The sequence below is a fragment of the Squalius cephalus genome, assembly GCF_949319135.1.
Source record: "Squalius cephalus genome assembly, chromosome: 24".
Lineage (NCBI taxonomy): Eukaryota > Metazoa > Chordata > Actinopteri > Cypriniformes > Leuciscidae > Squalius > Squalius cephalus.
In genome coordinates, this window is record NC_137145.1 from 24,518,101 (window position 1) to 24,530,410 (window position 12,310).

At 37.9% G+C, this 12,310-nt stretch overlaps 1 protein-coding gene across 2 annotated transcripts in view; it reads left to right on the forward strand.

Annotated features, from left to right (window-relative positions):
- Positions 1–12,310, forward strand: part of galt (galactose-1-phosphate uridylyltransferase) — a 123,558-nt gene that overhangs the window by 109,519 nt on the left and 1,729 nt on the right. For both annotated transcript variants that reach the window (XM_079862000.1, XM_079862001.1), the window contains exon 10: positions 8,596–8,750. In XM_079862000.1, the coding sequence (XP_079718126.1) occupies positions 8,596–8,750 (155 nt within the window). The remainder of the gene's footprint in view (positions 1–8,595; positions 8,751–12,310) is intronic.

A 12,310-nucleotide genomic window follows, 5' to 3' on the forward strand; every position in this document is an offset into this window, starting at 1 on the left:
TCTGCAGAAGCATAGAGGACAGAGCAAAACAAAACACCGGTCATGCATTAGATTTAAGATGAGAATTTTTAATGAGAAATGTGGGAGGAGCTTGAGTTTGTTGCCCAGATCTATTTCTTTGAACCACGAGAGGCGTCTACTTTCACCTAAGCTTACGCTACTCCTACATCATGCGTCATGCGTCGGGTCAGAGGTCACTCTTCCGCCGGAACGCGCCGGAAGTTATAAATATGGATATTTTTTCTTACAAAAATGCATCGCTCTGCTTCAGAAGGCCTTTATTAACCCCCTGGAGCCGTATAGAAATACTTTTATGATGGATGATGCACTGTTTTGGGCTTTAAAATCTCTTTAGTTACTATTAGTTACTATTCACTCCCATTCTAAAGCTTGGAAGAGCCAGGATATTTTTTAATATAACACAGATTGTGTTTGACTAAAAGAAGAAAGTCACCTAGGAGGATGGCTTGAGGGTAAGTACATTTTCAGTTTTGGATGAACTAACCCTTTAAGGTTTTCTCAGTATGTCTGGATAAAAATCAGGTTGTGGCAGGCTTGGAGGCACAGCCTGTTCATTCATTTATTTGTCTTCATTAGTGGTTCTTGATGAGGTGGACTATAAAACCGCCAGAACAATCCCATGGCACCCCACTTGGCATCACCCAACCAATATCCTCACAACCACATGCGTAACAATGGGCTAAAAGCCACCCAAAACATCTTTGCAACCACGTGGCAATAAGTTAAAACAATTCAAAACACTTAAGCAGCTGCATAGCAGAACCCTGGCAACCACAAACCAACATGTTAAAAGAAAATACACTCTAAGGGTCCTATCTTACACCCGGCGCAATGCGGCGTCAGGCGCGACGCAAGTGTTTTTTGCTAAAAAAAAAGTGTTTTTCAGCCTGACGCAGTTATCATTTTCACATCATCGCCACGTTGCAAATGCATTTGCGCCCATCTGTGCGCCCATGGGCTGCTGGTCTGAAAACCAGGTGTGTTCTGGTGCATTGTTGGTGCGTTTCTATTTTGAGGAACTGAAATAGACTGCACCATTGACCAACTGAAACCTCGTCTGAAGTCAATTAGTGCAGTATTTTTTTTTTATATTTAAAGGGCGTATTAGTAATATGCGCCTATAGCCGGGTCCACAGCGCACATACACTCTGCTTATTACACACAGGGACGCGCAGCAGCACACAAACATGCCAAATATTAAAAATAAAAGGATTACAATGTAAAATATTATTTTTGTGTACATAAAGATTTGGTGGAATCCGGCTTGTCCCATAGATGGACTGCTTGTGCGCTTTAACCTCGCGCACGAGCAGATCCGTTTCCTCTCTAGAGAAGCGTTCAGTTTTTCTGCTTGCAAATGTAAATAGCGAATCTGCCATGGCGCAAGCGCAACTGGCTTTTAAAGGGAATGGGAGATGAGACTCTGATTGGTTTATTGCACGTTATGCCCAAAACACACCCATTACTCATTAAGGGAATAGGGACAACCCTTTTAGACCATGCGCCGGGTGCGCCGACCCAGAGTCCTGCACGGGTCCATTTTTGGAGACCCGCCCCTGCCCGTACCCGCAAAGTTCAGCACCAGATCCGACCTGTCACCCGTGATAATATCAAAATTAAATCCGCACCCACCCAGACCCGTTAATATTTGGCCCGTTATCCGACCCGTGCCCGCGATAAACCACACACAAGCTAAAATCTATTGAGCGTTGGTGACGCATTCGTTGTGCGCTGCCAATAACGCACCTAAAAGGTGTCACAAAGAACTGGGAAAAGTAATGATTATTAATATGTCAAATATATCAAGGAGACATTTCAATTGTTTATTAATAAACAAGTGTTTTCTGTGTCAAAGATGAAGTTGACTATGCTGACTCGCGATCTTCACAGTAGTGAGAGAAATTAGCTAGAGAGAAGAAGTAGCCAGAGAGAAATTCACATTTCTTTCGGATTACATAAGCAGAGAGCAGTCTGTTTTCTTTCGTTTTGAATTGTTTTGTTTAAAAGTACACATTTCATGCTTTCTATTTCTCAGGTCTGTGAGGCAAGTAGCTTATAGGCTGAGTTTTGGTTCATTTAAGAGACGATCAGTTCACGCGCCGGCGCACCACGTGTCCTGATTTAGGCCTATATTGCCTGCTATATTTAGCCTACCTCTTATTTATTAAATCCAGGATATTGGTTGATGAAACATTGATTAAAATTAAGATACAATTAACACAAAACGAAATTCACTTTAAAGAAAGGCTTTCTACAAAAACAAACTTAATGAAGTGGTCAAAATCATGTTTGCCCACTCCATTTGTCTCCCGATATTCGGGATCATCTTATCTCATTCATGCTTTTCACTTTTCATATAATCAACATGAAATGTAAAAAATTTTTTTTTTTTATTTAAACATGAATATAAAACTAAATCGTTTTCTAATGACTGGGCTACAACACATAGGCCTATTAGCCTGCCCTACAGTAGGCTACAGAGAAATTTAATGTCGGAGCGTTGCCGGTGAGCATGTGGGGGGAGAGATACGATTTTCGATCAATCATCGAATATTATTTTGCTTGATATGCCAATTCTTAATTTTTGGTGTTTTAAATGCCTGTTTGAGATCTAAAATATAATTAATATAATTGTATTGCATTTGTATTAGTTGTTTGAAGAGTAAAAAAAATAAATAATCGGTCGGTCGGTCTTAACGCAAGTTTACAACCGGCAAGTCGGTCGGACTAAAAGGGAGGGGGGGGGGGGATAATTGGGTCGGTCCTAAATTGACGGTCGGTCGGGTTGCGGCAAACAAGAATATTTTTAAGGATGGCCTGACTAAAACACATATTTGCGTAGCCTATGTGTAATGGTAATTTAGACATACTGTACAAATATTGCACATATTTTTCATCCACTACCCGCCCGCAAGGAGTTCATTATCCGCCCGCGTCCCCGCCCATGAATTTTATGAATGTCATAATCCACCTGTTTTAGCCACTTTTATGCGGGTACCCGTCCCGTTGCAGGACTCTGCGCCGACCATTTATCCCGTCGTTAAACTAGCAAAAGTGGATTCGGACACGACCTAAGTGCGCTTCCGCCGTGCGCTTTAGACCATCGTTAAGCAGTTACATAACAAAACGTCAAAACCCTAAGCAATCACATAGCACGACACAGGCAGTTTTGGAAAGACCAAGTACCACTCATATATTCTTCAGAAAACAAAAATCTAGTTGTTAATTATGTTAATGTATGCATCTGTAAACATCCTGATTAATTTTCTGTACTTAAATATGTCAGTCTTGTTCCCATGAGCACAACAGATTCCAGCAGAGGCAAGCCTCATCGTGAGAGTCTCAATGTCCTGACCTCCTGATGCTAGAGAACATCTGGTATCTGATGGACAGGGGGTCTGGCATGGTCCTGATGAACTCAGTGATTGTTCAGGACATGGTCGGCATGTCCACCTCCTACAGTGTGTGTGAGCAAGTCTCGTCAGATACAGATACCTTATGAAGAGAGCTGGAGATTTTATTGAGAGGATAATGTTTCTCTTCACTCAGTTACAGAGAGCCAAGTCAGAAGATTACAGAAAGTGATGAGTGCAGCCTGTCCAGGACATATTTCACTCCAAAAGCAAACGTAGGAAATAAGATGTACAAGCCACAAGCTTCAATTTCAACCGTTTTTAGTTTTAGGAGACCTCGACTTTGATTTAATGTTTGGAAAAGTGGAAAGTCACATTTAATAAAGGATGCCAGTACACATCGTGTCCCATGAAAAGCTTGTTATTTTGTTTCCAATGGAGCTCATTAGTTTGGGGAAAGGAAATATTTGTTTTTGTTTTTTTGTCACTGAAGGCACAAAGGCATTCTGATGAGCCGGGGAGGTAGCGTTAGCGGGCTAATTAGCGCAGCTCTGTTGTGTGTTAGCAGCATGGCAACTTTTACCGTTAATGAGACACTCTTGCTGATGTCACCTTCTGGTCTTACTTAATTTGGTTCCTTGAATAAGTTTTACTTTTGCAAATATAGTTAAAATCTTCTGGCTGAATACAAGTATTAGGCTTTTCACACTTGAAATAGTTCATCATTCTAAACCCCGGGTAATCTTGCTTCACGTTTCACACTGCTCGTAATTTACCCAGGGTTAACTACGAACCTTCATAAACCGAGTTTTCACGTTGTACGTTCTTAAACTTGTTTAATGTTCTTATTTGCATATTTGCAATGTCAGTATCATTGATTGGACGAATGTAGCATGCAACATGTTAACTAGGACTATGTAATATGAAGTCTCATTTTTAGATTTTTAAATCAATATTTATCTTGTTTCATTCTTCATTGTAGATGGGTGTTCATAGAGCCTTTTGCTGTGCATTGTGGAATTAAATTATCCTTGAAGGATAGATACACCTCAGTGTCATTTTATTATCACTGAGATACTATTACTGTTTTTATTTTTTATTTTTTTTTAATTAGTATTTCATCAATATTTTTGTATTTGTATTATTTAGATTTTAGTAATTTTCTTGTGTGCTTTTGTCATTTTTATTAGTTTGTGTTTATATATTTTTTTATTTTTTTTATTTTTTTGGGGGGCGGGGCAAATATGTCTAAAGTTTTTATTCTAGTTTTAGTTATTTAAGTACAGTACATCAAATTAAACTAAATGAAAATTAGAAATCTTGGCAACTACCTGAAATTAAATGTTTATTTTTTTTCAAGTAACTATTTATTTATCTTTTATGATTTTAGTTTTATTGAACAGAAATAATCATGCTACAATGTTTCTTCAGAATTTTTCCTATAAAACTTCAACACCAATCGTCTACATAGGCTACAGATTTACTCTCTGGGTTTTGTAACTTGGCTCATTAGAGGGTTTGGTGACACCATCAGAAAAGGAAAATTGTTTGAGACGATGAAGCAATTTTTCACATTTATTTTATTTTATTTTATTCGTATTTTTGTTTTTCTTCTTTTTTTTTTCAGTGGGGAAAGTTATAAAATAATGTTTACCTCCAACAAAGACCTTTTCATAATGATCCTCTATAATAGCAGATGAAGGAATATCGAGGCACGTAAATTGAAGGCTAAAAGAAGAGAAAGACCACAAGATCAGCAAGAGTCAGCTTTCAGTTTGTTTAGGCACATCCAGCATGTAGAACAGGTTTTAGCTTCCACCACTCAAGGCTGGAGCTTAGTGTGGTCTGTATATAATAAACAGCTCCTCTTTTACAGCAAGAAATGTAATGCATTTCATTTTGAAAATTTAATCAGTATGTTGGAGGCCTCTTTTATGGGTTCATATATTTAGCTGGAGAACCAGGATAAACAGTCATGGCACATTATTTAGACTGCAAAAATTACCAGCCAGTCTCTGTAACTAGTGGAACTTTTCAGCCCTGAAATCCTGCTTTTACTGTCATTGAAGTTGTTTGTGTTTTGGACAATTCTGCACAGTGGTGCAAATTGAGAATTATTAGATAGCTTCAGTCTTTTCCAAACAAGTAAGCATATAGTGTACTTTTGTGGATAAGAAATGTGAAGACTTTAATTGAATAAAAGCTCTAAAAGCATCCCTTGGATTCAGCTTGCCTTATTATTTAGCTAATCCATGTTCATCATGGAGGGGACATATTTCTGTTTACGCAAAAAGAGTTCCTATTTTTATTAAGAGCAAACTTCAGATCAACTTTGCATTATATATTAGTGAGAGTCTGCTCTATTTTGATGCACTATTGTCACTGCTAATGAGGCAACCGAAATTAGTAGAGCTTCAGCCTTGATTTTAATTGGTGGTTGCGAAAACAAAGTGTGTGTGTGTGTGTGTGTGTGTGTGTGTGTGTGTGTGTGTGTGTGTGTGTGTGTGTGTGTGTGTGTACTATTATACATAACTATACTATTATAAATATTAAAAATATACAAAACATATTGGAGAAAACGCACATTTGTGCAACTGGACTTTTGACTAAAATATATTGAAGTTACTGACTTGATGATACTTGTGACAACTTCCTCATGCGAAAACTAGCCCTGGTCTTCCCTTTCTACACTTTGAAAGAGCACACACACACACGCATCCATAATTACCACTCATCCACTTATTTGCCGTATAGTTTTATTGATCTTACATATTTGACTTGTGTTCCTGAGTGCAAATAGACTTCAGCAAAAGTTGGATGGTTCATTAATATTCAGTGATATTCATGAATCCTAATAATGGTACATGTTAGGCGTATGAACAATCCAATTGCATGCAACGTTCCCAATTGTATTATAAGCGATGACATCACTATAATTGGTAAATAGACATGGAATGTCTTGTAGAGCTCAGCTCACCAAACTTGATATTCTTGGCCATTGTGCCGAGTGTTTTTACAAGTTCAGACTGTTTAAATTAGGTACAGTGTTGGAGAATCTGAGCCTTTTATTATTTTCACTGGCACGGATGAAAATGGCCGCTAGCCAGCGATCTCTACATACCTTCGCACTGCATTGAAGTAACCCCTGAGAGCCGAGAGCCAAATGTAAAGCAGGAACGTCAACAAACTCGGGAAGAAACTCAAGACGGGCCAAAAAGAGATATGTGTGTGCATGTGAGTGCTGGGAAGCAAGACCCCGATCCAAACCCTGTAACATCCAGCTAGCATGAGGCGGTCGAGAAAATGCCAGTAAAGGAAATGAACAGCCGTTTCACTGGAGCAGTCAGGATGAATCTGATTTAACTTGCATGATACGCTTTTCATTCATTACATGGGGATAAGAGAGGGGGATCTGGGATTGGGCGGACGGCCAAACCACTGGTTCTCACAGCCATTTTATAACTTAATATGCACCGTGAAACCTTACAAGAGATGTCTCACATGCCACTGGCATCCGAAGGTTTGCAGGCCTTGTTATTGTACATCGGCCGGGTTCTTAATGAAGGATTTAGTTGCTGTGGTTTGTTCTGTTCGGCATATTCAGCTTTGATGTATAGCCACATACACTTCTTTCACTTGTAAGATAGATGGATGCCAAGTCAATTTGATCGGAATGAATTTTTGACTTTTTTGAAGGGGTTCTGAGAATGACCACCATCGGGATAGCAAGCATTTTTGCTGAAAATGAAACACATAGTAAACTTAATGAGCCACTGCGTGCTGCGTCTCAACTTCTTAATGGGAACGACTGAACTTTCATTTCCTTGCAAAGATCTCATCTGTTCAGTCGATAGAGGTCGTGACATCATTCTAGAATTAAAGTGAATTTAAACTTGACCCTATTACTTTCTTAAGAAATGTTCTTGGTCCTATTTTATAGAGTTCATCATGGAAAGTTATTCCAAAAAAAAGTTTGTCTTTGTAATCTTTCGTCGAAATAATAACTTGGTCTAAGGGCAAATGGCAGCTATTTTATTATTGTAGGTAATCCTGTCTGTTTTATGCAGTGGTTTAAGGCCCTGATATACTCACGGAGAAGTTCTTTTAGGGGTGAAAAGAAGTTTGAAATACCTTTGCTGTGATATACTCTTAGCAAACATCCTGACGCCGTCCGCCCTGCTGAGAACAGAGTTTAGATGAATATGTGAATATGTAAATATGTGCTGCGCTTTCCTCTCAATAACAAAATAAACACATCAAAAATGACAGCGGTGAGAAGCATCTGATCATAGAGATGTGGATATGTTTGTACCAGATAAATGTTCATTATTAATGTTTATGCACCAAAAGCGGAATGAAACAGCACTACTCGTTGATTTAAACTAGTTTTAAGCCAGATGAAACACTGTGCAAAATGATGCAGTGAGAGGGCTTTTAAATCTACAAATCACCATCATTTAACTTGGATTTACTGTAATAACACTAACTGCACCATGTGGCAGAATGTGGGACATTCATATCGAATTTTATTATTTAATGTAGACATGCAGGAGTAATGTGATTAAGCTATAGCATTTGTGCATTTATACTATGTTTTTCATACAAATACCATAGAAACCATATACTGTAGTTACATTTTACCATGGTAGCGAGTTGCTATATGCAGGGTTATCATGACCTAAATTTATGCTACTATGGAAGAGCAATGGTTAATTTGAATAAAACTCAAATAATATTTAAATTTTACGATATAAAAAATACAAAGTTTTTGTTAATGAACATAAATTTACATCTGCATTTTAACTCAAGCTACTGTCAGTGTAAAGAATAAAAAAAATAAAAAAAATTCTACCTCTACCTTTGTGAAATGTTCACTTGTTTGGCAAGTATTTGTCATGTTCTCAACAATAATGGTCTGGTTTCTACAACTTTTACTTAGGAGAAAAATGTAATTGTGATCACTTTTTTGGCCATATCTCCCAGCCCTACTTGGACTACATTTTCATTCGCCCCACAATCCACTGCAAACTCGCTTTTAGGTCTGGCTCTATTTTCTCATTTAAAATCCATTTCCATTTGGAAATATGTCACATTATGGAAGAAAATTGGGTTGGGCATATGTTGTTTTAAATTGAAATTGAATGTAGATATGATGATGCTCTAATAGTGTCCAATAACATTGCATTATGTGTGGTAACAGTTGTGGTCTGTTACGCTCCAGGGGCTCCGACGGGAAGTTATCTAAAGGAAGACATGAGCCACTGGCAGCTACACGCTCACTACTATCCTCCTCTACTGCGATCCGCAACCATACGCAAGTTTATGGTTGGATATGAGATGCTAGCCAATGAACAGAGGGATCTTACACCTGAACAGGTATGTTTTCTGTTTTCTTTAGCATGTAAAACAAAAACTACGGTAGCACTTTATTTTACAGTCAAGTTCTCTATGTACATACTATGTACTTATTATAGTAATATAGTAATAACTGTGTAATAACTAGGTACTAACCCTGAACCTACCCTGAAACCCTTAGTTCTTTCTTTGGTAAGTACAATGTAAGTACACATAAGTGCACATACGGTAAAATAAAGGGTTACAGTTTATTTTAAGGTGTCCGTGTAACAATTTAAGTACTGAATAATAATAATTAACTGTATGTACTTACTATAGGGTTAGGATTAGAGCGTGGTTTAGGTTAGTTGCATGCAATTAAGCACAATTTATAGTAAATGTAACGCGTGTAACATACACTGTAAAATAAAGTGGTACCAAATACAACCAAAATTACCGTGTTTACAATAATGTGTTCTAATATGTTCTCGCATGTTGTTGTTGTTATTATTATTATCTTTTAATTTTAACATATCTTATCAGGCTTTTGGCTTTTTGTAAATGTGCATCTGATAATAATTATCATATTTACAGTAATATTTCTTTAGTTGGCTCACTAACATGCACATTGTGCACAATATTTATAATAATATTTTTAAATAGTATTTATAATATATATTCTTTTCATTTTAACATAACTCTTAGCAGACATTTTGGCTCTCTGTAAACGTGCATCTGGGTCTGCTCGCTTGATAGGAAATAAAAAGAGTAAGCAATGTCCTGTTTGGTCATAAAATCTAACGATACCGTTTGGATCAGGTCACAGGTTCTCGTTTACAGGCTGGGTTTGGGTTTCAATTTAACGCCTTGGCAGACCTGTTGATTGTATTCTTCTCCTGACTCAGGGGTGTTTTTATCTGTCTTTCCACTACATTTAGAGTCTCCACTAAGCTTTAGTTCTCCAATTATTCCTAGTTCAACACCCAAGATGTAGATAACCTTTTTCTTAATGCCTGCTTTTTATGACCTAACATTACTCTGCCCCGTTTCTCCAAAGACACAGGTTATAAATGGCTTCTGAAGTGGTTTTCCCGACAGCCGATGCTGTCAGATTTTTAATAATTGGATAGTGAGGCGACTTTTGTTGTTTATCGCAAGGAGTCTTAAAGCACTGTTATAATGTCACGCTTATCAGTTTCTGACTTCTTCTTGCGGTACTGAGCTACTGTCCTCAGTACCATTGGAAGAGTGCAGCGTTCGTTTAATTCACAATGACTCATATTTCCAGCACTTCTGCACCTACTTCACCTGCTTCATTAATGTGTCCAGTCATGTGGGACTTACTTCCACCATCTAAGTGTTTCTGTCAGGCATACCCAGGCCAGGGTGACCCTGCTCAGTCTGACGCTGTCAAGTGAGGGAAGGGGAGCCGAACAAGAAATTGAGTCCCCTATTTTCCTGTCTCACTGGCCGCCGAAGGGAGGATAAGGGTGCAGCACGTTACGCTCTTGATTGATGCCCATCTGGATGTATTGATTGATAGCTTGATCAAATTACAGCCTTCCATCCAGAGGTTGTCAGGACACTGGCCGTCAACGCTGATCTGTCACGCTGTGACTCTGTCCGTCACACAGACTTGGGTCCAATCACCCCCTCCCGACAGCAATCCGAGCCCTTTTCACACTCCTCGCAAACCCATTTCCCCCCTAGCTTGTCCACCTGAATGTGAAATTTATCAGCAGGCGGTGAGCGTTATCAGTCCTAAACCAGGACATCTGTTTTTCTCCGAGCTAAACGAGTGAGAATGGTTTGGGCTGCGATAAATTGGACTTTTGGTTATCTGTTGACCTGACCTCTGTCTACCGAGCTGGGTTGTGATTGGTGGGGAATTCAAAGCCAAGTTAGAGTGAGAGCACACTAGAGTGACCAGTCACGATTTTACAAGCCAATATTGTGCTCCCAATGGACTCTGGACTCAGTGGTTCACCTCACAATACTATATTTATGTTCTTACACCAACTTTTCATATTAGTATTTTTGAGAAAAAGAGATTCAAGTCTATGAGAAGATGAAACTGAGATAAGAATATAATTGGTTCCACAAGTTATCTGGCTGCTTATAGTCGTTAATGTTTTTGACAACGAAGTTGAAGTTCAGAAGTTTCAGACACTGATTTGGTGAGTCACTTGGGGTGTAACGATTCGTTTTAACAACGATTCGATTCGTATCGCGATTCGTGGTTGTCGATATGATTCAAGGACGATATTGTTTAATTTAGAACGATACGATCCGAAACGATTCAGTGTCTTGAAATCGATTCAGTGACTTTTTAGGGAATCAGGTATCAATTAATTATGGATATAAACAAACAAGTAAACAACAATTAATGTCAAATGCATTCACATTTTATTTGAATAAAGTAGGGCTGCACGATTATGACAAAAATCATAATCGTCGATTATTCCCTTGATTATTCCCTTGGCATTTTGTTATGGAAACAAACAACAATTAGGCTACAATGGTGATACACAATACTTAGAAGAACTGGTAAAGAAACATGGAAACTGCTCCTGATAAATAGCAACACACATGACGTACCAATAACGTAATTTATTGGTATTTTACTTTTATTTTGTAACTTACTAATTTACGACGTTGCATGCATTTCTTTTGCGCTTCAGTGAAGTGTACAGCGTGCGCCGGCACATTTGCGCGTGCAATTAAAGAGTGCACGCTATGAGCACAGTATCAGACATGAAATTTAGTTTTTCTGAGGTGCTTAAATCCAATGCGTTATTTCCTAGTATCGATACAATCGATTCATTACCTTTTAAAACGATGTTAGATCGATATATGTCGTCCGGAAGGCCAACTTGCCGAGCACAGATCGATGTAGTTGGATCATAGGAATATAAATCGATACATCGATGTAGTTGATGTATCGTTACACCCCTATGAGTCACAGATAGACATAGACAAATTTCAGCTTGAGTAAAGGCTCATTCACATCAAAAACTATAACGATATCTATAACTATAAAGTTTAAATAATCATTCTAATTCTATGAGAATAGGGAACTCCGCACCACAAATAATGAAAATGATATCTTAGAAAAACTTTAAGAATGTTTTTTTTTTTTTTTCAGCTGATGAATGATAAAAATCATTGACAGCCAATCAGAATCCACCTGACTTTAAAAAGATTGAGCATTTAAAGCAGCAGATGACATAACTGCAGCATGCGTAAAATAAACAGTATTGTGCACGTGCTGGACACTAATAAATTTATCATTATAGATATGATATATATGTTTTGAAATAGCTTTTGTTATGTCAAGATAACAAGAAAATTAAATCAAGATTTTGAGACTAGGCAGAACAATGTAATAATGCTTTTGGAAACGCGCTGCAAATATTTTGTAACGTGTTTCTGTATTTGGTTGTGTTGTGAGTATTTGCAGCGTGTTTCTGAATTTATCTGTGTTGTGAGTATAGTATGCAGAATAATTCTGTATTTGCTTGCATTGTGAGTATTTGCAGCACATGTTTTGCCAAATCAATGAAGATGTTTTATTAATTTGCTGGTGTTTTTTTCTATCATGT